This window comes from Stigmatopora argus, chromosome 16 (assembly GCF_051989625.1).
Source record: "Stigmatopora argus isolate UIUO_Sarg chromosome 16, RoL_Sarg_1.0, whole genome shotgun sequence".
In the NCBI taxonomy this organism is placed as follows: domain Eukaryota; kingdom Metazoa; phylum Chordata; class Actinopteri; order Syngnathiformes; family Syngnathidae; genus Stigmatopora; species Stigmatopora argus.
This window is the reverse complement of record NC_135402.1, coordinates 8,572,501-8,598,775: the sequence shown is the minus strand read 5'-3', so window position 1 is coordinate 8,598,775 and position 26,275 is coordinate 8,572,501. Positions and strand designations below refer to the sequence as shown.

Here is a 26,275-nt window from a genome sequence, read left to right as displayed (position 1 = left end):
GTGTTTAATGATTACATGGACAAAAGGCAAACGTTATACTATACTGAGTGCATAATAGACTAGCGGGGAGGGGGGAGCTGTTTATTTACGGGCTAGTCGTCCTGACTTATATTTACAAGAGTAGCAGCGGCAGTGCGCATATTCCTACGGGTGGGGATTGGGGTCCGTCTTGGACCCAGGGGTGAAAAAGCTTTTTTTGATGCAGCTTGTGGTTAGAAGGCTACAGCTGGTCAGACTCTGAATGTACAATCCTTAAATAGTAGTTGCAATAACTCAGTTATCCCCTTACAAAGTGACGTGTGGGATCTGATCAAGTTAAATTATTGACTGGGATGTCCAATTTTTGGCAACAATTTTGTTTGGTGGTGTGTAGTGTGATTAAATTCAGATTTTCTTGAATAAATGCTATTGGGTTAAAAAAAAAAACAAATGCAGGGATTTCCAAAAAATATTGGAAATCGTAACAGTCTGCAGAGAACTGAGATGAATTTAGAATTACATAAACAACAAACAAACAAACAAAAGGGATTTCACAAAAAGTCAGTTCAAAATGAAAATAAGCGTAGGTTTTAAATTTCAAGTGTGGGATCGGCTATTGGAAATTAATAAATAACCGTAATATCAGAAATAAACCCAAAATTGACGCTTAGAACTTAGATGCCTATATATAAGATATTTTTTTGCCACTGCATTTTCATATATACCACCCCCAAAATGTGAATTTTCCAGTCTTACTGGAAAAAAACGGAAACATGTGATTGAGTTAAATCACAAATAACTTCTAAATAAAATAAAAAAACAATATGCAGAATGTTCTGCAATTAAAAAGGGAAAAAAGGCCAATATGTGGAGGCAAATAAGAGGCGGAGATAGGTTTAAAAAAAGCCTATTTTGGGTAGCAGAACTGGGAAAATGTGGGGGTCTGCGGTATTGTGATTATAGGTGAAATTTCAGGATGAACAAAAAATGTGCCGCAGATGTTCATCTGGTCTTTCTTTTAGTGCAACATTCACAACAAGTGTTCGATCGATGAATAGAGCAATTCATTTTCTAGTTCAATTCCAATAAAAAAATGCACTCATCATGCTGTCTACATTTTGATTCCTCACAATGTGCTCAAAAGGCATCAGACAGTATGTTTAAGTACTTATCTTTTTTATCCTGGAATTTCACCTGCAATCCAAATATCCCAAACTTTCTGCCTTGAACGAGTTCGGGAAAACAAAGCGTTGTTATTTTAGCTTACCAACATGAAGATAGCACCATGAGTTTTTGGGTTATACTAATTATGAGCACATCTACAATATATACAGTGGGCCACGGTTCAGCTCACAGACATCAGTAGTAGAAAGTAGATTTTTCGTTAGACCCTGTGTTTCTAGTGTTATGACTAAATGCAGGATGCAAGATTTGGAATAGAAAACAGCATCACACTCATCTGGCGTCAGACGACCCAAGTGCAGACAGACAGACAGACAGACGTAAACATGGCGGTCAGTGGATATGTTGGGAGAGCAAGACGGGCTCGGGCGTCGCCATCAAACAGGGGCGTAGGTGTTGCCTGTTGCGCTGCAGTGGCGAATGTTTGGGGTGCCGGGCGAGGGGGTCTGAATGTGCTCGCCGTGGTCCCGGGGGGGCTGCGGCAGTGACTGCAGGACGCTGGGTTGGACCATACCAACCACCGGGTGGCATCCGTCTTCCAAGGAGCCCACCTGGATCACCTGGATAACATCGTTCTCCGATTTTTCGCGTTTAGCCAAAGGCTCCCCAGTTTCCTCGGGCTCTTCGTCTAAATCGCTGTCCATTCCACTTGCTTCATCTAGAGTGGAAAGGGAATGCAGGATTCCTTGTTTTTAGTGAAGTTTAAAAACCACGCAACCAACGATAACCTAGACTAGCAAACGTGACTTGATTCACAGGACTGGATTGGGGTCAGACTGTAGTCGCCAATTTTAAGATTAGCTTGGATAAAACCATGACAGAGTTGACTTTTGACCTTCTTTATTTGCACCAGTCTGAGTCAAGTCACTTAATTACATTTTCACATACCAAGTCTAATACTAAATCTTATGCCGAGCTCAAACTACACGATTTATTTGGTCGTTCAGCACAGACACTGTGTTGTATTGAAAGACATGGTGTCAAGATTGTAGGACTCAAGTACAGACACATAACAATACTCAAAGTAAAAAAAGAAAGCGCATGCCGGTCCTGGTCAACATTTAGAAACAAATCGTAAAAGCATGTCAAACTATGCGGCAGGACTAGCTGAATTTTTGACACGCCAGACTATCTGCATCATAGTCATAAGGCTTCCTCGGCGCCAGATCAGCATTTAAAAAAAATCTCACAGTGCATGACCCTAACCCTAACCCATCACGTTTCTCTTCGGTTTACAATTGTGTAGTCGGAACTTGGCATATCTTAATCTATCACTAGAAAACACACTAACACAAGCAAGCTACGTCGACTTCGCAGTTTAGCGTTAGGATGGAGGAAACACGTACCTTTATCGATGTTTGTAAGCGAAAGGCTGTTCAGGCTGTCAAACTGAAAATGGAAAACCGCCCAGAAATTGGAATTGTTCGCTTAAATTATGTGGTGTGGACATGTCCTGCCTCATGCCGAGTGGCATACCTCGCCCATGACGCCAATCGGAGTCTCTCCGGTAGCTTGAGCCACCCGGTGCTCAACTAGGTAGAACATGTATTCGTCGTAGAGCAGGCGGATCAGGTGAAAAGAACCAAAGCTGGCAGCACTGCGCAGGGTCAGGTCCCTGATGACCATCGAACTGGTGAGAAAAACAAAGACACCCATGTTTCTCTTGGGATCTACAGAAGCCATTGTTTGGAACTGCACCCACCTGTAAAAAGACCATTTGAGTAGAAACTGCCGTGCAGCCTTGGGGAAACTAGGCAGCTGCTCGTAGGGCTTCAGCACTTGGATGACCACGTTGTCCAACCAGGCCGCCCACTGTTCCAGAGAGCTTTGCTGCTGTAAGGTAGCCTTGAAATCCTGCTCCAAATGCTGAACCATACCCTCCTCGCACTGGCACACCCACGAGGCTTGCTCCTATCCACAAACATGGGGCGTAAATTCCTAGATTCTCTAGATCACATGTGTCAAAGTGGCAGCCCGGGGGCCAAATCTGGCCCGCTGCATCATTTTGTGTGGCCCAGTAAGTAAATCATGAATGCCAACTTTCTGTTTTAGGATCAAATTAAAATGAAGAGTATAGATGTATATTAAATGTCCTGATTTTCCCCCTTTAAATCAATAATTGTAATTTTTTAATCCATTTTTTCTGTGTTTTTAGTTCAAAAATCATTTTGTAAAATCTAAAAATATATTAAAAAAGCTAAAATGAACATTGTTTTAGATCTATAAAAAAACGGAATATTCAGGCCTTTTAATCCAGTTCTTTTAATCCATTTATTAAAAAAACCTCTAAATATAATATCTAAAATGTTCCAGCCCACGTTAAATCAAGTTGACGTTAAAGCGGCCCGCGAACCAGCCCGAGTCTGACACCCTTGCTCTAGATCACAGGTGTCAAAGTGGCGGCCCGCGGGCCAAATTTGGCCCACCGCATCATTTTCTGTGGCCCAAGAAAGTAAATGATGAGTGCCAACTTTCTGTTTTATGATGAAATTCAAATGGAGATTGTAGATTATTTCCTGTGTTTCCTCATTTTAAATCAATAATTGCAAACAATTTGTACTAATTTGAATGTCCAAAAATGATCTATTGATTAGCACGATCGAGAAAACTGTCAATTTATTAATCGATTAATTTTGGCAGCCTAGTTGGAAGACATAACGGCCCTCCGGATGTAATCGAAACTACCACGTGGCCCGCGACAAAAAATGAGTTTGACACCCCTGCTCTAGATGAATAGAAAAGCACCACGTGACGCGATACTGACCTGTACGTTAGCAAAGTCCACGCGGTTGAGGTCGCTCAGCATCTGGTTGATCTGCGACGTGTTTTGCAATACGGCACGTGCCGCCTGAGCCAGGTGGTTCAGAGATGTGTATCTGCGGAGTGTTTGCGCAAAGGCACTAACAGCAGCAACCTGATGGAAAAAAAGGGAGCACACAGTGACCAGTGTGTATTAACAGCTAGGAAGCAATTTCCTATTGCTGTCCTGCTGCAATTTGATCTTTTCCTCTCACATTCATGTTCCACGATTCCCTGTTCTTTCTTTCTCTTTCGTCCCAATAAACCAGCTTTTTTCTAGCTGCATTCTCTGAATAAACAATACAATATAAACAACCACAATGGAGCAAAATTGTTTAAAGGAGCCACATATAAAAAAGGCACTTGAATTAATAATAATAATGTTCAATAAATGGCTCTAACATTTCAGTAGACATTAAAGAAATGTCTTTTTTGCAAATACCCTGTTTATCATCAATCTTTTATATGGCTCCTTTAAGCAAGAAGTACTTGATCCAAAGATTCCTTATTGCATTAAAACACAGATTTGGAAAACTGTTTCTTTCTGTAAGTTGGGAGGTAAAGAGACAGTTTTGTAGCTACAAGTTGGTTAAGAAAACAGAGTGTTGTCAGCACTACAGCCTAAATGTTCATGTGATTTACTATTTTAATATTACAAATAAAATTGAACTACACTGTCAAAATATAAATAAACTTGTATTCAGTTACTAGACACAAGGAAAAATGATGAATCTATGTGAGGCTGTCTAATGTCAAACACACCTTTCCCGCAATAGAAATGATGAGTTAACATGTAATGAAAGAGATGGTAGTAGTGGGAGAAAAAAAAGGATACCTTGGTCTGGATCATCCTCTGTGGAATCGCATTCATGGCATTATTGAGCCAACTTTCCAGGCTTTTGGCAAAATTGCGAATGGCTTGAGTCAAGGCACCTGCAAAGTCAAATACATGATACAAAGATAAAAAATGATGGTAAAATTGCTAGAGACAGGAGGTGCTATATTATGACTTATGGCTCACTGGGAATGGGTCTCAGGACATCAGGGATGAGGATCTCCACAAGGGCCTGGTACATCAAATGGTCGCAGGTGCTCATCCACTTGAGCACAGCTTCGTGTCTGCACAGCGCCAGTAGCCGAAGCTGCGGTAGTCGGGCTTCGATCTCACTTACACTGCTAAACATTGAATAAAAACAGCGCAACTTTAGAGCAAACTGTGAAAGGGCTCCTCTAGCAAATTTTCCTCACCTGTTTTCTGTTACGGGGGCGCCCCCTACTGAGTTGAGTGGAGTGTAACGCCAGAATGTTTGCCAAAGCTTCTCGATGAGACTGAACTGCAGATTGATGACTACGTCTAGGATGGCCTGGAAATAAAATCAAGGCAATATATGAGCTGTGAGTCGCAAAAAATGGTTACTTTTCATTAAGTTTTGACTGAATTTGAATGAATATGGGGGCAAGATTGAAAAAAAAAAGACAGTAAAACCTCAGATTGTGATTTCTTCAAACTAAGAGCAACAACATAATGAGAAAACTCAAATGCAGTTGTAGCATTTCATAAAAAATATTCTTCTCTAATCACAGACAACCTTTTCCGAGTGTGTATAGTGACAACATTTGATGTGTGTTCATTTCAAATGCACCTTACCGAGCAACAATCCCAATTGTTGCCTGCACGGCCAGTAATTTTGCTCAGTTAAAAAGATGGATTTCCTTTTTTTAATGTATTTTTCTAATGCTGAAGAATTTTTGCTCCACACTTAAATCCAGTTGTTGGTCATAATGCAGAAATAAGATGTGAATCATTGTTTGCCATTTGACACTGATAGAAATCCAATCTATTTTCAGTGGGCGGGTCTGGCTGTCCTCCTAATTCAAACAGTTAACATGTCCATAGCCGTCAATGGTAGAAATAGGAATATTTACCCCGAGGTTGAATTGACATTGTGCATCCCTAACTTTGTTATACTTGAGCCCCTAAAATCTAAAGACAGTTAGCATGGAGACTGGAAAAAGTATGCTAAAATAAAATTTTAATACATCTATTGTACCTCACAATGCTCCCTATAAAGTGACTGGAGAGCCTTGATGTCTTCCGAGCTGATATTGTCTGGATTGTTCTGCCCAAGGTCCAAGTCCGCAAAGTTGGGAAGTGCCCGTGAGGCATCTGTTGCCATAGTGACAGTTAAATCGACAGTTATGGCAATGAAGCAGATAGTGGGCGATAAAAAATAATTTGAAATAATTATGTCCTTTGATTTGATACTGTGACTGACCTAAAAACTGCTGGTGGTGCTGACTCTGTGCGATGACAGTCTGCTCTGCTGCGCCTGGCTGGTTGTGGCCTCCACCTGAATAATTCTCTGTGGGGCTTGTGTCAAACTTCTGTACCGGTTTAAACCTTTAAAAAGCAGAACAATTGATTAAAACAAACTGGAAGCCACAAATGAGAGCATGTGCGTATGCGAAAACCAGCTAGATTTGGGCCTGTTCCCTCATTTGGAATAAAAAAATCTGCCAAAAAATGGTTGTCAGATATCCAAAGGATAAAATAGATATTTTTTGCTTGGAAAGACAAATGGCCCTTTGATGGAAAATGTTAAAGCTGTTCAATATTCATAATAAGGAATCCTTGAGTTGTTAGCAGTTCCTCCAATCACTCCAAGACCTTTTAAGACTACTGCTGATCGACCTCCCCAAAGTTACGTGCTCTTCTAATATCATCTTATTTTTGTATATTCAAAACAGCACATGTGTGATGTATGAAGACTAAGCCAGCAGATGGGCCAATACACAGTTTTCTGAAAATTGGCCAAAAGAAAGATAAGATCCATGCCAGTAGCATTTGATTAGCAGTTTACAGGCTTTCAACCTAATCTGGAACAATAAAGATGTGGTGTCAACTACCGTATTTTCACGACTATAAGGTGCACTCAAAAGTCTTAAATTTTCTCCAAAATAGAAAGGACGCCTCATTATGCGGAACGCCGTGTGTAAGCTCCAAAGCCTGACTGAGAGCACTTCTTGCCGACATGCTTCTTATATAGAGAGAAGGCGGATGTGGGTGGGGTCAGACGCTAAAGGCACTCCCCTACCAGGTACCCGTATATAGTGTGGGCATGTGTTTATTGCAAAATAATTTCGGTTTGGATTCTAAGGCCCCCCGAAAATGAATAATACAAATAGACACGCTTACGAAGCTCAGTTCAAACTTCAAGCCATCAATTATGCAGGGGAACATGGGAATAGAGCAGCCGCGAGGGAATTTTAGATCAACGAATCCATGGTTAGCAAATGGAGGAACCAGGAGAACTGGCTTCGCCAAGTCAAGAAGAAGAAGCGGAGTTGATTTGCGACTCCCTGCGTGCCCATTGCGCATCTCACAGCAGCGGTGAAAAAACAAGTCACGAAAATGAACTCTGAGCTTGCCGTCATTCCCAGAGGCTTAACTAAAGAACTCCAACCGCTGGACATTGGCATCAACCGGGCGTTCAAAGCAAAGTTGCGAGCGGCATGGGAACAATGGATGATAGGTGGCGAACACAGCTTTACGAAGAGTTACGCCACTATTTGCGAATGGATTGTGGCCGCTTGGACTAACGTGTCTGCTTGCACTGTTGTTCGAGCTTTTGCCAAAGCCGGCATCATTTCTGTCGAGCCACATGGCAATGTGAGTGACTGACAACGAAGAGAGGGAACCCGGCGTCTTTGATGAATCATTTGGACAATTGTTCAATTCGGACACAGAAAATGAGGACTTTTATGGATTTGTGGGTGATGATTGATCAAAAAACGTGAGTACATTGTAAAATGGCTAAATAAAGTACAACCGAACTCAGTTTTGTGTCCGTTGCCTTTTTAAAAACGTGTTTTTAGCGTGTGTCGGTATGTTTAAGCTGGTGTATGTTTAAGATGGTGTATGTTTTGGCATGCCTGGCTGCGTGTTGTGTGTGTGTCAAATACAGAAATAGCAATCGTTACTGACACTGCGCCTTTAAATGGGGTGCGCCATATAGTCGTGAAAATACAGTAATCCATCTTCACCTCTGTTTCTGTTGAACGGGTTGCTGTCTGAGGGCCATGTACTGCATGTCCTCTTGGAGTCTGTTAAGTGGAGAGTCAGGCTTCACACGTATACCGTAGTAATGATATTTGGAGTTCCCCCTGTGAGACAGAAGCAGAATGTCACATAACATGAATAGCCAGTACCAGAAGAGCCTGGGGGAGGCGACCTTGTTCCGAGGCGCCTAGTGCGAAGTCCCATGAAGATGGAGCGGATGAGTTTGCCAAAGGAGGCTGCATTTACGGGGTCTAGCTTCTGCTCCTGGCAGTGGCGTAGGTAGTGATTGTAAAGTGTGGATCGTGGTAGACTCACACCCTCTGCTGTTTCGTAGTTGTCCAGCAGCCACTGTAGCTACGAATAGAGAGACAGACACGCAATGATGAGTAAAAATCTTTGACCCAGTTAAGATGCATGACTCCAACAATGATTCCTTAATTATTCCTTCTCTATTGTTCCAAGTTAGAGAACACAAAATTATGTGTTGGTTCCACAATAAAACAAAAAAGCTATGAATCGCAAAGTGAGTGAGGTGTTCACTGTCCTGAGGAGGGTTAATTAAAAAAAAGATAGGAAATCATCAGCGTGTGTTCAAAAACAACCTGAAAGCCATTTAGCAAAAAAAAGGCAAGCAGCCCATCAACCTGGAATGCATTGAAATGACAGAAGCAGAAAAGCAAGAGTGAGCATGAGCCCAGCGAAGGATAAGGTTGAAGCGGGGGGCACAGCATTGCAACTTACATGGCTGTTGAGCAGCGAGCTTCTCTGACTGGATAAACCCTCAGATTTTTGGAGCGTCTCAATCGCCATTTCAATCTGACAAAACCACCAAGCACAGGACAACAAAATGTAAGAGGAGGGAAACCAAAAATGATAGGAAGGTAAAATAAAACAAATTAACAGTAAGAAGACAGTGGCTTAGCTCAGGAAAATCTAGAAAGGACATCAGGGCAAGCACTAGTAAACCCAAGCAGAGCAGAACTAAAAATAAAAATAAAAATGTGCGAGTTGAAAAATAGGAATACTACTTCATTTGTTTGTTCGGTTTAATTCTAAAAGTGAGATTTGTGGAGTTTATTTTACGGCAAATTCAGTACCTAAAAAATATTACATGAACATTTAATATTCTAATACAAAAAATGATTAAATTTTTAAATGGAACTATTTAAATGAGTAACCCTTTAACCCTGTTTTTTTTTTTTTAAGTGATTAATAAAGGGAACGAAATTGAAAACGTCAAAGTGAGGAAGTTAACAAAAGAGAGATAGCAAATGACCAAATCTTCCAGATTTCATTGTTAGAAATTTTACTAAGACATGTCTCTCTAGCGGCTAAAACATAAATGGCATAACCTTTGAATATTTTTGTACTGAAATTCCAGTTGCTAAGGAGTAAGTGCGCACTGTCTAAAATTGTACCACACTAACATGCGTATTCTCTTATAACCTCTTTCCATTAAAACAAAGCCTAAAAGAATAATCAATGCACAATCTGCAGGAACCTTTTGCATAAACACAATGTGTTAGATAGATATGAAAAGTGGGGCAACCCTGATCATTTTCAAGGTTTTTCTTTATAAATAATTGGTTGCACGAGTCACAATAAACAAAACAAAAATGCATATCAAGTCACTCATATTACAAGGCAGCTTTATTGGAATATTTGCTCATGGTGAACCTTAACCAGATTACTGTATCAAAGATGAAAGTTTTTCAAGTGACTTCTAAAAGCATCGAGGAAGCCAAAAGGCATGTACATTGAACTACTTACAGTTGCTGGGGAGGCCCTTGCAGTCTGAGCAGTAGGATGGGCGCCGGCGTTGTCCATGAGGTAGGCCGTAGAACCACTGCCGATTACCTGACCCCCTGCCAGGCCCATACTTATGCCCCCGCTCGCCCCGCCGCTGTTATTGCCCATACCATGGGAAGTGACCACTGTGGACACTTGGGATGAGCTCCCCTGTGTGTCGAAGTAATTACCGCCACTGTTCTGGCTGTACAGCTGTGGCTCAGAGTAAGAGTAGGTTCTTCTGTTTGGGAAGACAGCAAAATGGGGGGATGTTTGTACTTGAGGTCTACAAGAGAAGGGTCATTGGCAAGAGTGGAAAGTAACACATTACAAATGTAGGTGGTGTCACCTAATTCAATTTTAGACCTATCCAAAATATAAAACAGGGCAAGAATCCAGACTTGAAAAGTGTTTTTAGCTCTAAATCAGAGATTCAGCACTCACTTGTTCTCAGCTTGTGCACATTTTCAGGCTTTCCCTTCAAACACCTTTAAATATTCATTTGTTGAATTTCCGTACCGCGCATCCTCGCAAGGGTTTACGACCATTTGCACTCACAATCATACTGCCACCAGTGGGAATCGAGCCCATACCGGAGTTAGGCAATTGACCCAGTACACCATCAGTTGGCCTACCTTTAAACATCATTCGTGAATTTAGAAGCAAATCATCAAAATAACTGGACAGGCTCTTTAAGAGTTTGGAGTTAGCAGAGCATGTGATGCGCTCATCAAAAGCCAGATTCGGCTTGTGAGCCATACATTCCCGACTCTTGACTAAGGAAAACAACTACCATAATTCGAGAACATTCGATCTCAGAACTGTGAGGCCAACACGTTAACCATTCGTCCACCAGGGAGTATTGCAGCAGTTTTGATCATGGGCCGCTTTAACGTGAACTTGATTTCACGTGGGCCGGACCATTTAAGATACTATAATATTTAGATTTTTTTTAAATAAATGGATTAAAAGAACTGGATTAAAAGCCCTGAAAATTCCGTTTTTTATAGATCTAAAACAATGTTTATTTTAGCTTTTTTTTAAAATATATTTTTAGATTTTACAAAAGGATTTTTGAACTAAAAACACAGAAAAAAATGATTAAAAAAATTACAATTATTGATTTAAAAGGGGGAAAATCAGGAAATTTAATATACATCTATACTCTTCATTTTAATTTGATCCTAAAACAGAAAGTCAGCACTCATGATTTACTTTCTCGGGCCACAAAAAATGATGTGGTGGGCCAGATTTGGCCCCCGGGCCGCCACTTTGACATATGTGAGCTAGAGTAAACAATGAAGAAGGCCAACCGCTGTCCAAAATGAAATTCTTTTTTTTTTACAGATTTACAGTTGTATGGGTTTGCGACTGATTTAGTGTATTGGGCATGTGTTTGTGAGATGGACCGAAACATTAACTCTCCAAGTGTGTGATTGTAATACAGTTTGTGTGTTAGTGTGTCCATGCTGTTAATGCTTAGTGTGAGAGTGTGAAAGAGACAGACAGTCACAGCGCGCGAGCGAGAAAGAGCGAGTTGGCGGCTCGGCTCGTTACTGTCTCCGCCCTCGTCGGCCTTAACCGTAGCTCTTGAAATAAACAAAAAACAAAACAGGAGGTCTACTTCTGGTCATGTTCAGGTGACCGCACACAGTTGGGCACAAACACACTCTGATTGCCACCGCCATGTGCCCGTGACATGAATGGTGGGGCGAGATGGCTCGTAGCCGAGCTGACGGGCTGCCAAGACGAAGTCTCTCCCCGTGTGTGTGTGTGTGTGTGCAATGTGTATAAGAGGTAGAGGCATGACTCACATGTTGCCGTTGGTATAGACGCCGGTGTTCTCCTCTACGTACTGCACCTGCGCTGGGTAAACATGCTGGACCTGTTGAACAGTCTGTGTCTGGAATGTAATTGCCCAAAAAGTTATTATAAGATCTTGACGCAGTTGCCGATCACATGGGACAGTGGTGGCGTTACCTGTTGCTGGACAGGCAGCTGCTGGGTGGTACCGGCTGGCTGGACAGGCACGTTGGTCTGAATAGGGATGGTGGAGGTGGAGTCCGCGCCAGCTTCAGGGGTCTGCATGGCGCCTGAGGTCACAAAAATGTGTGGGGTAATGCCCATATTATGCTATAGCAATCATTCTAAGAGTAGGGTGCACAATTTTCTAGTCAGTAAGAGAGAGGATTGGCGGCACCCTTGCTCGCTTGCTGCTGCCCAGGCTAGCGAACCCAGCTTCTTGATTTTTTTTCTGGCCACGCAAGAAATTTTGGATGTATCTGACGTCCTGAGACATTGCTGACTCTGTGAAATACTCTTTTGTTCACTATTAAACAAATTCTGTTGTTTTAAACAAGATTCTTTCTACTATGGTAAACTTGGTCAAAAAGATTACGGTTCCTTTAAGTCACATGTGTCAAAGTGGCGGCCCAGGGGCCAAATCTGGCCCGCTGCATCATTTTATGTGGCCCGGGAAAGTAAATCATGAGTGCCAACTTTCTGTTTTAGGATCAAATTAAAATGAAGAGTGTAGATGTATATTAGATTTCCTGATTTTCCCCCTTTTAAATCAATGATTGTAACTTTTTAATCAATTTTTTCTGTGTTTTTAGTTCTAAAAAATCATTTTGTAAAATCTGAAAATATATAAAAAACGCTAAAATTAACATTGTTTTAGATCTATAAAAAACGGAATATTCAGGGCTTTTAATCCATTTATATAAAAAAATCTAAATATTATATCTAAAATGGTCCGGCCCACATGAAATCGAGTTGACGTTAACGCGGCCCGCGAACCAACCCGAGTCTGACACCCTTGCTTTAAGTCATCTTTATCATAATTTTTGTCTGGGCCCGTTTCATTATATTTATATATTTCTTTAAATAATTCCTATGAACTAAAATTATTGTAGAGGCTGATTTTAGTTACATATATATATTTTTAAATGTATTGGTACTTCTGTATGTTCCAGGTATTTTTCAGTGAGCATTGTGGGTTTGTCTTTCATTAACAAACTTGTTGACGTATGTAAATACTCACAGAAGGACTCATGAGCGATGATGGCATAATATGAAAGTTATCACTAATTTAGCTGAAATCCAATACACTGGGCATGACGCAAATGCATAGCAAGCGACAGCGACTTTGCCCGAATATTTGACTTTGTATCCTGCACTGTAACTTCCGCAAAATTTGCATTGTTATATCGGTGATGGTATGATATGGCTCAACTTTAGCTGAGGCTCATTAAAAGTCTCTTTCATCTTTGCCATATCGATGTTACCTGTTCTGTGGCGAGTGGTACTCAATGTACTGAGCAGCTCACACATCACATGGTCCTGTTTCCAGGTCAGCAGCTATAAAAGCCGGTTAATATGTAACAAACTCCAAATGGACGTGTCTCTTTTTGGCTATGTCAACTGCCGCGTGGACAAATTGTCTGATGAGAGTAGTAATCGGAGAAGTAGTTCTGGCATGAATGCTGCTTATGTATGTAAGAATACATCTTGGTGAGAAGGTGTGATTTCAGATTAATAGTAGAGTAGTATTTAGTAGTAAGACGACGACAAAGCATTCGTCTCTTGGGTGTTGGAAGTGGGCAGAGCGGGGGCTGCCTACCCCTCATCACAGTTTCCATGAACAAATGCAAACCTCTCTTGGTTAATTAAGAAGGGTTTCCTTACTGCTTCCACTCTCTCTCTCGAGGGAAGGCCCACTTCTGGGCTTCTTTATCTTGTATATCACAGTCGGCCTTTTAAATGTGGGTGTCTTTTTAGCTTTCCCTCACGTAAGCAATCAGCATTTGACCATCAAGTTGGAACGAAGAGTCCATCCCTGCACTAAAAGGTAGAAAAATAGGACAAAAACCCTTTTTCTTCGTCCAATGTATCCTTAAATCTAAAGTGACTCTGCTCTTAACTCAGAATGCTCATACTTTAAATCAGCCTTCTCCCCAAAAATGAAACAAAATAATGTCTTGTATCTCAGGACAAAAAAAAAAGCTCAAGTCTTGTGAATGAACTGCCTAAATCAAAGGTGTCAGACTCGGGTTGGTTCGCGGGCCGCTTTAACTTCAACTTGATTTCACGTGGGTCGGACCATTTTAGATATGATATTTAGATTTTTTTTTATATAAATGGATTAAAAGAACTGGATTAAAAGCCCTGAATATTCAGTTTTTTTATAGATCTAAAACAATATTTATTTTAGCCTTTTTTTAAATATATTTTTAGATTTTACAAAAACTGAACTAAAAACACATTAAAAAAAGGATTAAAAAATTACAATTATTGATTTAAAAGGGGGAAAATCAGGAAATTTAATATACATCTATACTCTTCATTTTAATTTGATCCTAAAACAGAAAGTCGGCACTCATGATTTACTTTCCCGGGCCACACAAAATGATGCGGCGGGCCAGATTTAGCCCCCGGGCAGCCACTTTGTGGCCTAAATGATTATGTAAAAATACTGCCGGTTTTTGTGGTGAGTTGAGATCTGTAATCTGGGACCATAGAGCACTCATGTCGCACTTTGCTTGAAAATCAGAGATAATCAGTCTTTAAGTCACTCATATCATAAGGCACCACTACATTTCTAACACCTCTAGGAGGGTGTTTGGAACCATTACTCATAGCTAATATTGTGTTCAGGACCATATAATCCCTAGACCAAGTCTTGATGAAGACCAGAATTCATCAAGACTAAGACTTTTGGGAGTCAAGACCAAGTAAACAAAATGCAGTAACAGAAAATAAATAATATTCATTTATGTTCTGTCCCACTTTACAAAAAAAATGAATAAAAAAATAAGATCAAGCAAGATGAAAATCACAAAGCATTTTTAAGAGGAATTGCCGAAAGAGAAGTACCCTGCCAAATACCCTATTCATAGGTTTTGCCAGCGTGAACGGGAAAGACAACAGCTATAACGGCGGCTTCCACAAAAGTAGGAAGTGAAGTGAAGTCTTCAAGGGTTTGTCGAGTTCTTTTTTGAAAGTTTTAAGATTTAACCCAACAAATAATTGAGGGGAGCGAGAACCCCTGCATCATACAACTCAACACCCAGGTTGCCCCCTAATCCTATCTAGTACCTCCCCATTAAGGCACACTCCCTTGTGGCCCACTTAAACGCTGTGCAACAACGAGCAAGAGCAAGCCCTGCAAAGACAGACAGGAACAAAAGAGATAAACCAGTCCCAATGTTGCACCCTTAACCCGCATGCCCAATTCAGTTCCCCTTGCTACCACAATGTCGACAAGCTTAAGCTTTCACCTTTCGGAGAATACACATCGATGTAAATTTTTAACATGTTAGTGAAGTCCTAGTCATTAATATTTTGAGTATAGTTGGACAACCTTGAGCCAAAATGAGGCAGGAATCTGGTGATAACATGGTAGGGAAATGGGGAGTTGGTATTTATGATCATTTATTTTGTTACCTTGTAACATTCTTATCTCATCTCATTTCATTTTCTGGACCGCTTTATCCTCACTAGGGTCTAGGGGGGTGCCGGAGCCTATCCCAGCTGACTTTGGGCCAGAGGTGGGGGACATCCTGCCGATCTAGTTTCCAATTACCCTACCATGCGTGGTTTTTTTTGGTATGTGGGAGGAAACCGGAGTACCTGGGGAAAACCCACACAGGCCCAGGTAGAACATGTAAACTCCACACAGGTGGACCGACCTGGATTTGAACCCATGACCCCAGAGCTGTGAGGCTGACATGCTTATCACGCAAGCCTCCTTCTTGTAACATAAAAATCAGAATTTTTAATTTATTTATCTTATTTTATTGTATGATAAAACTTTCATTATATTCAAACATTTTAACATTTGATTTTAGTTGCATTTAAGTAAAGTTATAATGTTTTGTGCTTTTCAATTTAGCCCAAACAGCTTTTTTTTCTTCTCAGAGAGTACGGGAAAAAAAATCAGTCCCAAAAATAGGACACTGGTTATGTTCACTTTCACCGCCAACCTGACATGTCACTGCGCTTGGGTTGGGGCATAGAGCAAACAGAATACAAGACATTCTGCTGTTCCATGGATGGCTGCACGATTGAATTAATCAGCACGCTCTATTAGTGATTGGAAATGTAACTGTATCTGGGCAGCAGGTGGCACGGTGGAATTCCTGCCGACGGACCACAGGTAAAAGGTAACATGAGCTGATAACGAGCTGTCCAACAAAATTAAGTACTATGTGTGTTTCGGTAAATAGGAGGAAGAGGGCAGGTTGGTCTTTAGGGTATCAAATGCTAACTAAAGTTTGTATTATTTTCTACTAAGGTACTTTAGACTAATTGGACTTCACACAGTGCTACAATGCAAGGTCTTTGAGAGGTGTACAACAAGGTGGGACCACCTGTCTCCCTCCCCATCCCCCATTTCCTGATCCTCTCTCCCCTGGTAGGAACAAGGCAGCAGCTGGCAAAATACATCCTAAACAAAAACAAAATTACATGGATGTTAATAAAGATTTATTAACAATACTCTGGTGTGACTGCTTTTGCAATCCCAGAATAAATCAGGTTGTGATGCGAAAACTAGGATGTGGAAAGTTGCAAATTAATTATGATAAGTACAGAAGGTGCTTTGAGATATGAGTGACACGACGTAAGATTTTCTTCATATGCATTGACATTCAGCTAATTGTGGTGATACATTTTCCGAGTTTTTTTTCTATGACGTCATCTAAAAGTTAAAATGTAGAATTCCCTAATTTTCCCAACAGCACAATCACATAGACAAATACATTGGACACACACGATTGCTATGTGGTAGGAAAACCTATGTCTTCAATAAAGTATGGTTGCAGTGCAATTGCTAAACAGCCATTACTATAATTTATTGTCTATATATTTGAAAGATGCCACCTGATGGTCTAGTGCAGGGGGGTCAGACTCGGGTAGGTTCACGGGCCGCTTTAACGTCAACTTGATTTCACGTGGCCCGGACCATTTTAGTTATAATATTTAGATTTTTTTAAATAAATGAATTAAAAGAACTGGATTAAAATCCCTGAATATTCAGTTTTTTATGGATCTAAAACAATGTTTATTTTAGCTTTTTTTTTTTAATATATTTTTTAGATTTTACAAAATGATTTTTGAACTAAAAACACAGAAAAAAATGATTTAAAAATTACAATTATTGATTTAAAAGGGGGAAAATCAGGAAATTTAATATACATCTATACTCTTCATTTTAATTTGATCCTAAAACAGAAAGTCGGCACTCATGATTTACTTTCCCGGGCCACACAAAATGATGCGGCGGGCCAGATTTGGCCCCCGGGCCGCCACTTTGACACATGGGGTCTAGTGGTTCTATCACCTGACATCGGTGCGGAGTCGGTATGATACTGAGTGCGAATGGTTGTCTCTCTCTACAGCTGATTGGTGACCAGTCTAGGGTGTAATCTGCCTTTTGCTGGAAGTCATCTGGGAAAGGCTCCAAGCGAGGATGCATGGTATGGATGATGATTGAATGATTGATATTTGAAAAATATAAAGTAATCATTCGAATGTGACTAACATACAAGTAAACAAAACACCCTAAAACAGGGTTCGGTCTCCTTTTTGAAAGAGAGAGCCATAAACAATTATATTTTCAAATGTTATTCCTTGAGAACCACTGATAATTCATAAGATGGAAGAAAAAATATATGAAAATATCAGACTTTTTTTTAGTCATGAAAATTTTTTCTCAATTCGTTTGACGACATTGCTACGCTGTTGCTAATCAATGAGTATCAATGGGAGCAATGCACGCAGAAGAGTCTAATGGAAAAAAACATCAAAAGAGCCACATGTGGCTCCTGAGCCATAGGTTCAATACCCCTGTCCTAAAATATATCGGCAGTCACGATAGTCTATAGCAGAGGTGGCGAACAAGTTAGACACAAAGAGCCAACATTTTTAAACTGTCTGAGTCAAACAGCCACACCTTACATCAGAAGCAGCATAAAAATACATCCAATCTGCCAAATGAATTTTTAAATATAATTTATTATTTGTTTTTAATGGGCCCTGATGAATTTGAGTATGTTTTAAAAGAGAATAAAAATAAGAGAAACATGAAATGAGGCAAAGAGTCACAGTTTATACAAAATATGATAAGAAGCAAAGAGCCGCATTCATTTTGGCCGGGAGCCGCATGCGGCTCGAGAGCCACGTGTTCGCCACCCCTGGTCTATAGGTTGCTTGCAATGATACAGAGACCCACTAGGTGTCCCTATTTTGGAAAAATGTAAGACAAAACCAACATATGTATCTATATAATTGACAAATGTACTGGGCCGATTCACAATGAATCCTGCTGATCTCACTTGGACTACTTATTTATATTTTACTTATTTATTGACTATTTATTTATTTATTATTTATTGATAATTTATTTGTCAATTTGTTTGTTGTTGTATTTGTGCACTTTCTGGTGAAGCTTTAAATCTCATTATACTTAATGACAATAAAAAGCATTCAATTCAATTCAATATTGATATTAGTTACTAATGTAATCACATTGTATCGAAGGAGAAAACTATTAGGATACAATCAAGTATTTGATACTTTGCACACTGACCGCAAAAAACTAAAATATAAATCTGTCTAGTGGATAATAAGCAGCATGTTTGTAAAACTAAATTGTACGAGATTGCAAGAAAATCTACATCTTGACGCTATGTCAACATGGTGTCATATGATTTATAACTAATATTAGTCCTGCACTAAGAAGCCACGCCGACATTGAATGGAAAGGTGTTGCTTGTTGAAAACACGTCAAAAGGTTCACTTTATCGAAAGATCGGACTCGGACAATTACGAGTTTATCCCTGTCCGAAACCACAAAGCAGGTCAAGCAGGTGGAGAAGCTAAGGAGCGCCGTTGCTATCTCACAAGACAAAAGCGAAAGTAATGGCTTAGCAACTGTATTATCAAAGCCTCGGAAAACCCCGCTTTAAAAATAAACAATAAAAACAACGCCATCCCCAGCGTTGTTGTCGTATTTAATGGGGGATTCTCCTCACATTTGCCTCCCGACACGAGCATTGTAAGTGGGGTGATGGGGTGGGAGGGGGTCTGAGACACCTGCTCCAGCTGACCAGCTAGCATCAGGGAGGTGGAGGTGAAGTGGAGGGGGGTGCGGGGTCGTTAGCCCGGAGCTAAGTGAGTGTTATTTTATCATTTCTATCAAGAAACGTGGCATCGAAAGCACATTTGTGTCTCGTGGGAGAGTTAAGCGATCGCCACTTGCTCTCGATGATGCGGGCTCGCCAAAACACGCAGCCGAGGCGGCGTTAGCATGGAAGGCTAACTCGTTACAAAGAAGCACCATCGCTAGCCAAAACTGCTACAAGCCCCACAGCCAGCCGAGACAAGAGAAAAAAGAAAAGAAAGAAGGAAAACCACGTTAACTCCCAAGCATCGCGTTAGCCTTTAAAGAACGGGAGACGCGTTTTGTGTGTGAATTTTCACGATCGAGTGAAATTTAAAAAAAAAAAAGGTTGTTTCCAAACCTGCTTGTGGAGCGGTGGGTGAGTATGAGGATGGTGGAGGAGGTGGGAATGATGAAGCGAGAGGTTGTTGTTAGTGGGTTACAGTCGCCACGACTACGGTGGCTATGGCGCTGCCTCACAGGGCAACAGTTGCTAGAAAACTCCCCGAGAACTGGGAGGAGATTAGCTCGCTCTTACTTGGGCGGCAACGATAAAATAATTTAAAAAATTAAATAAAAAATAAATAATAATACTAATGATATTGCGATCGCCTGGCCACCGATTCAGGGTATCCCCCGCCTCTGGCCCGGAGTCACCTGGGCTCGGCTCCAGCACCCCCCGCGACCCTAATGAGGATAAAGCAGTTCAGAAAATGAGATGAGATGAGATAATAATGATAATAAGCAATCGCCAGTAATACATCCATTTGCTTACTGACTATATTTATAGTCTTGCTTAATAATTATTATATTTAGAAAAAAATAACCAACAATTATTTTATAATAATATGATAATTGTGTAAAAAAGTGGGGTCACAAAAGGAAAAGTTATTGTAGTATGTATGACTCATTCAACTGATGTACATAAGTCTCATCTCATTTTCTAGGGACAAAGATCGCGGAGGGTGCTGGAGCCTATCCCAGAAGACTTTGGACTTTGGGGGACACCCTGAATTGGTGGCCAGCCAATCACAGGGCACAAGGAGACAAACAACCATTCACACTCCCACTCATACCTAAGAGTGTCTAATCAGCCTACCATGGATGTCTTTGGAATGTGGGAGGAAACCGGAGTTCCCGGAGAAAACCCAATATCCGTTTAACTTTTCATTCCTTTGCATAGTTATTCACATTTTTCTCAATCATTGTCAACATTAGTTTTATCATAGTTGACTGATTTTCACAATATTGGAGTACAGTGACAGCAGTGCAGTACAGCATGCAACATTGTTCCCATTGTTGGTCTCCTGTTCCTGTACTTGTCTAAAACTTGTTGTAACAGAGATTATTTTTGCAACATATTGCTACTTTTAGGCAAATTACTGTTTAAAATGTTGCTTTGCAATGCAGCAAATATTGAATCTTGATTTGAAAAAAAAATGGACTGTCCAATCAGAAAAAAAGTGTTCAACCAGCCCACTGTGCATGTTTTTGGGATATGGGAGGAAACCGGAGGACCCGGAGAAATCCCACACAAGCCCAGGAGAACATGCAAACTCCACACAATGAGGAGCGACCTGGGCTCGGACTCACAACCCCAGAAGTGTGAGGCCGACGCGCTAACCACACAATAACATGTCTTGAATGAAATTAAAATTCTCCCTGAGAACAATCACCCAGTATTTATTTTTCTGAGTATAAATTATGTCTCAAAACACTGCATTGAAATGGTAAGTCTATCTTGTTACTATAGTTACTAATGTTAGCCCCTAGGGGTGAGGGGTGGAAAATGATTTACCACATGTATGAACAAAAGTATTTTGTGCTCAATAGAGTTACAGTTGGCCCACAAGCATGAAATGAACCTGTTTTTAATTTTCACCTTAATCTTTATGTACTATTTTAGATACTTTGTTTTTCCATCTTTTGCCTGAAATCTTCAGCGCATGGTCACATTGACATTCTTCCTTTAGTTGCTGTTTATTTTTGCCTAGCATGCTTCATTGGCTTGAGATCAGATGATTGGCCATTGTTCAATTCCACTAAAGTGTACCTTCGATGATCAGCTAAAGGTTAATTAAGAAAACTTGCATACAAAAACTTTATGCTAAAGTAGTGGAAATAAAGTTAATTAGAATGTGTCAATCAGTAGCAAATGGTGGATGTGAGAGAATTCCAATCAAAAACTTCATCTGTCCGTAATATGGCGGCGTGCATAAAAATGAACAAGATAATTTTGGCAAATATAACATGAGACACAAATATAAAATAAATATCATTAAAAACACCAGATATTAGACAAACTCTACCCATATTGCTCCAGGATCCTTTTTTTCAGCTGAGGAACACTTTAGGTATAACCTGAAATATTTTAAAAGTAATTTATGAGTGTTCCTTGAGCAGTTATAATATGCTTTTCTTTGGCTCATGAGCGTTTTCCATAATTATATTAAAAAAACATATTTTCACTTTTTTGTATTCCCAAATGTGATCTTTAAGTTAAAATGATTAAAAAGTAAAACAAACAGTTGAAAACAATAGCTAAACAAGGAGCAGGTCACAGAGAACAATGAGTTTGGTGGACCAAAAAAACAAAAAACAAAGATAAAAAAAATGATGCAAAAGTATCCATAGTGGAGCAACTTCTGAATATTTTTGACAACAGTGCAACTTAACATCATTGCTTTGAGAATCCCTAAATTAATGATGGTCCAAATATGTACTCCTAGACCAACTGCACTAATACCTAGAGGTAATTTACAGTGTTCAATCAGCCTATCCTGCATGTTTTTTGTAATATGGGAGGAAACTGGAGTACCCGGAGAAAACCCATGCAAGCCCGGGGAGAACATGCAAACTCCACATAGTAGGAATCCTTGATCTTAGAACTGTGAGCCCAATGTGCTAACCATTTTTACCACCGTGCTGCCTTGAACATGATTTAAAAAAATGTACAAAAAGAGTAAGGTAATATTTGGGTGATGTCACTCCTCTGTGTGGTTGTGGTTTACTTGGCTTGAATGCGGGTCAATCATGCTCAAGAAGTCAATTCCTGACCCTTGGATGTCAAGTCCTGGAGGTGAATGAATGTACACCGTTAAGGAGACCTGGAAACATTTTCTGTAAAGATTAGCCCAATATTCCCTACCTGTGTTGCAGGCCCTGCCACCTCTAAAGGTGTCCACTCGCATGAGATGATTGGTCTCTACCTGTGCTGACATGCCATCGTAAGGGAAAAGCAGCTCCATCCCCACTAAGAGATCTGAAAATATTCAGGTAAAACTTTTCTCTTTGCACACAAGTACTAGGAATATATGTATTTTCAAAATTGTCAAACCGCCACCCACATACACATTCACTAATAAGCTTAAAACATGTGAAACATGAACTGTAACCCTTTCTTTGGCAGCTCGCCATCGGAATATTTTCAAAGACCAATGACTACGCATGTGGTGAGCTCCTACGTTACCTGAGCTGTGGTCTTCTGCGGACCCAGAGGTAAAACTGAGTAGATCGCTGGTAGGATGCGGGAGGCGTGAGAGTGGCGAGCTGGGGTCATTACAGTAGAGCTGGCAGGGGGGACCATCAACAAACCTGAAATATCACACAGTTAAGAACGTAAATGCTCAATCCATCTTCGATCCATTTTTCCTTATGAGATATTACAGGTGTGGTAGAGTCTTTGGGGTGAGAGGCGGGGTAAATTCAGTACTTCATGCTCACCAAAAATTTAGGGATTAGAAAAGTTCTCATGTAAGAGTGCTAATACTTAAAAGAAATATACGTCCACCGATGAATTACTTGAGTAAGAGTATTATTTAGTGCAAATACAAAAACGGATAAAGACTCAAGAAAAAGACGGCTATCCTACAGCAACCACGGCAAGAAATTGAGTCCCATCTTGAATATGCTTTCTGCAAATGATTACAATAATTAAAATATCTCAATAGCTGCCTATGCAATATATATATTTTTAATTTTAACCAGACTTTACGGATATCCTCTATATTAGCAAGGTTAGCATTACTTAGAGTTTAACACGCGCAGCTCTAATTTACATTCTCCTGCTGTGGTTGGCCTGCTATAGTTTTATTCAATAAAGTATTAAATTCTGCACATGCAAATTTAGATAGCCTCCTGTTTGCTTCACAAATGCGTTCCAAGTAGAGTTATTTCAGACAAAAATGTCAATGCTTCAAGCAGAAACATATAAACCTTTTTCCAAAGGCCATTACTATATTTTATTCACTGATTTGGGGCAATTGAGCTCTAGTTGACTATGTTTACATAAATGAGCCAATTTGCAAACTCGACTGGCTCCTTTGCTCTGTTTTGATTGGTCAAATGTGTTTACATGTCAGCAAATTTGAAGAAAAGAGTGAAGAAACAGCAACAAAGATTTTAGATTTGATTTAACCTGACATCATTACAACTGAGGCCTCACTCTCCCACTAGAGTTTAAATGGTATTCCTTTTCGTCTTTTGCATTTTATTATTTACTTATAGAATTCCTAGGCTGCTCTTGTCGGTGGCTTTAGCATCCAATAATGGCTCGTATTCTAGACCAATGAGGCGAGGAGAGCATTTCTTTTACGGGCTGATTGTCTACCCAGAATCCTGCAGTGCAGGTTTGGGGCCTACTGCTGCTTGGAGAACAATTGCAGCCAGCGAGGAGTCGTGAAGCATCTGTCTGGTTTAACACAGAAATCCTTTACTATAGCCTTGGAAGAAGAGAAATTGGGTTTCCACATACTTTGGATTTGAAAATCAGTTTGTTTTAGGTAAAGAAATAAAGTGTTTGGAATGGAGACATGGCCGGATGCACTAGTTTTTTGGTTTTAAAGTTCCAGCGTTAAACCATAGACCATATGTGTCAAAGTGGCGGCCCGGGGGCCAAATCTGGCCCGCCGCATCATTTTGTGTGGCCCGGGAAAGTAAGTCATTAGTGCCGACTTTCTGTTTTAGGATCAAATTAAAATGAAGATTATAGATGTATATTAAATTTCCTGATTTTCCCCCTTTTAAATCAATAATTGTAATTTTTAATCCATTTTTTTCTGTGTTTTTAGTTCAAAAATCATTTTGTAAAATCTAAAAATATATTTTTAAAAAAAGCTAAAATAAACATTGTTTTAGATCTATAAAAAAAACGAATATTCAAGGCTTTTAACCCAGTTCTTTTAATCCATTTATTAAAAAAAATATTATATCTAAAATGGTCCAGCCCACATGAAATCGAGTTGACGTTAACGCGGCCCGCGAACCAACCCGAGTCTGACACCCCTGCCATAGACTAAACTATAACTCACTTAGTAACTAACTTAAATATAAATTTACACAAAATGTATGGAAAATGTGCAGACTTTTAGCCTTCTTTTGCAAATTGCAAATGTTCTTTTAGTGATGAATCATCTTCAAAAGAAAATATTTTTTTCAATAAGGCATCTGGATGATAAGCATCAGGCTTTGTTACACTGTTACACTAAAACTGTAAAGGTATTATGAACAGTTTCAGTTAACATTTAGTCACAGCACAACACCATCAGGCTTTTGTTAGAACAAAAGGAAAATGTGAGGAAAAGCCGCTGGCTCTGCATAGTTTATTCTTATAGTTTCACAAACATTATTTTTTATCGTCATCATATTTGGTATATATGGTTCTTCTGCCTGAATTTGGTGCGGGCAGTCTGAGTTCGATTCCCACTAGTTGGCAATGTGGTTGTCTGTTATCATTATGCCCTGGATTTGGCTGGCAACCAATTCAGAGTGTCCCCCGCCTGTTGCCTGTGATTTGCTGGAATAGGCTCCAGCACCCTTGAGGATAAGTGATATGAAAGATGGATGAATTTATACTCCAATTCAATCTGTCTGGCTGAATTTTTTTTGGAGACTATGAATGTCAGTCTTCAAACTTTGTAGGCAAGTACTAAGTCAACTACCTTCGGCAGAAGATTTTTTTAAAAGTTATTAGTCAAAACACACCCCGAGAACATACCTACCAAATTTAAATCTGATCCATCCACTGATAAAGGAACAGTTGCAATTTTAGTTAGTGTCCTCATCAAGAGAAGAAGAACAACAACAAGAAAGTCAGCGACAACTTCAGACTGCTCATGTCATGTTATTACCTCTGATTTTCTTGCAGGATGCCCATAAGAGGAAAGTGAGGATTTTGGGGGGACATTTCTCCATGTGCAACAGCTGAGGGAGGCAAAAAAGACATGAGTAAGCAGACCACTTTGTACTGGATATTACATAGTGTACGTATACATACTGTGTTTGCTAGGATTATTAAATTTAAGAAAAATGTTACATATAATTATTGTTTTTGTATATACTTGTGCATGGCTCTTGAGAAACTGTAGAGGATTTTATTAAATTGGTTGTCCTGGCTGATGGAGAGACCCCGGTGTGCAGATGATGAACTGTTAAACAGTCTGTCAGAGGCTCCTGGGTTACATCAGCTTTGGATTTTATCTGAAGGAAAGAAAAGTGAAACATAATGAGTTTTAGTCATGTGGCATGCCTCCAATGTTCCCTCTAAGCTGCGCGCGTGCGCGATTGCGCACTACTCTCGTCTTCTCTGCGCACAGTAAATCATATGGAGTGCACAAAATAAAATCCCGATTTTTTTTTTTTAGCTGTGAGGCCGACGCGCGAACCACTCATCCACGGGGCCGCCCATTCAAAGATATTAATCATTACATTTTATTATTACTAAATCATTTATGTGTAGTAGACATACACCTGCTTATGGCAGGTGTGATACTGGTGTGTGCCCATAGCGAGCAATGATGATGTTGCTCACACCGGTACTCAGTGTGCTCAGGGAGGTTGTCTTTCTGCCCAGACAAACAACAAATTAGAGGGAACATTGCATGCCTCTAACCGCAATATTGTTGCCGTTCATAGAAAACCATGTTAATGGATATAAAAAGGCAACATACCCGTGTTTAACTGCCAGGTTTTGTGAAGTAATAAACTAATTTGATAATCATTTCAGATCATTTTCCACCAGGAAAGTGACCTGTAACCTTTGGATGCTAACGAACTTTCCAAAGTCTCCAAAGGTGAACTCTAACGTACAATCGAAAACAGGTGAACCAGTAATGGAAGCCGAATTGAATCATTTTATGATGGCGTGGGTTTGACATGTCCAAGAACAACGTGTCAATGCACGAACAATTTGTCACTTGTTCATGTGAGCCAGTTTATTCCGTAATTAAGATAGCGGGTCGGCGGAGAGCCAGATGTGCTCATCAAAAGAGCCCGATTTGGCTTATGAGCCAAATGTTCCCAACCTC

The 26,275-nt window shown here is 40.1% G+C and overlaps 2 protein-coding genes across 3 annotated transcripts in view; both read right to left on the bottom strand.

The window, feature by feature from the left end:
• Positions 1-511: 511 nt before the first annotated feature.
• rfx3 (regulatory factor X, 3 (influences HLA class II expression)) lies at positions 512-19,512 on the bottom strand. Of its 2 annotated transcripts, XM_077622882.1 has the most exons (17): positions 19,333-19,508; positions 11,789-11,901; positions 11,623-11,711; positions 9,791-10,049; positions 8,762-8,836; positions 8,193-8,374; positions 8,005-8,124; positions 6,237-6,361; positions 6,012-6,127; positions 5,209-5,324; positions 4,982-5,136; positions 4,796-4,893; positions 3,926-4,075; positions 2,864-3,072; positions 2,638-2,791; positions 2,508-2,550; positions 512-1,819 (listed from the first exon to the last, which is right to left on the bottom strand). In XM_077622882.1, exons 2-17 carry the CDS (start codon positions 11,894-11,896, stop codon positions 1,539-1,541), a joined length of 2,280 nt encoding a protein of 759 aa, XP_077479008.1. In that variant the 5' UTR covers positions 11,897-11,901; positions 19,333-19,508; the 3' UTR covers positions 512-1,538. The 2 variants fall into 2 exon arrangements, with proteins under 2 accessions (XP_077479008.1, XP_077479009.1); XM_077622883.1 differs by lacking the exon at positions 8,762-8,836 and having other exon boundaries at positions 19,333-19,512.
• Positions 19,513-21,765: 2,253 nt separating this feature from the next.
• Positions 21,766-26,275, bottom strand: part of glis3 (GLIS family zinc finger 3) — an 11,646-nt gene continuing 7,136 nt past the window's right edge. The window contains exons 7-11 of the mRNA XM_077623563.1: positions 25,310-25,448; positions 25,100-25,172; positions 22,441-22,565; positions 22,120-22,233; positions 21,766-22,044 (exon numbers count right to left, since the gene is read on the bottom strand). Of these exons, the coding sequence (XP_077479689.1) occupies positions 21,956-22,044; positions 22,120-22,233; positions 22,441-22,565; positions 25,100-25,172; positions 25,310-25,448 (540 nt within the window). The 3' untranslated portion in view covers positions 21,766-21,955. The remainder of the gene's footprint in view (positions 22,045-22,119; positions 22,234-22,440; positions 22,566-25,099; positions 25,173-25,309; positions 25,449-26,275) is intronic.

Coding starts and splice junctions, on each gene's coding strand:
- rfx3 (XM_077622882.1), bottom strand. CDS start 11,896: ATGCAGACCCCTGAAGCTGGCGCGGACTCCACCTCCACCATCCCTATT. Junction 5,325..6,011: donor TTTATAGGGAGCATTGTGAG/GTACAATAGATG, acceptor TTTTATTTCCAG/GCCATCCTAGACGTAGTCAT. Junction 4,076..4,795: donor AGAGGATGATCCAGACCAAG/GTATCCTTTTTT, acceptor TTTTTCCATCAG/GTTGCTGCTGTTAGTGCCTT.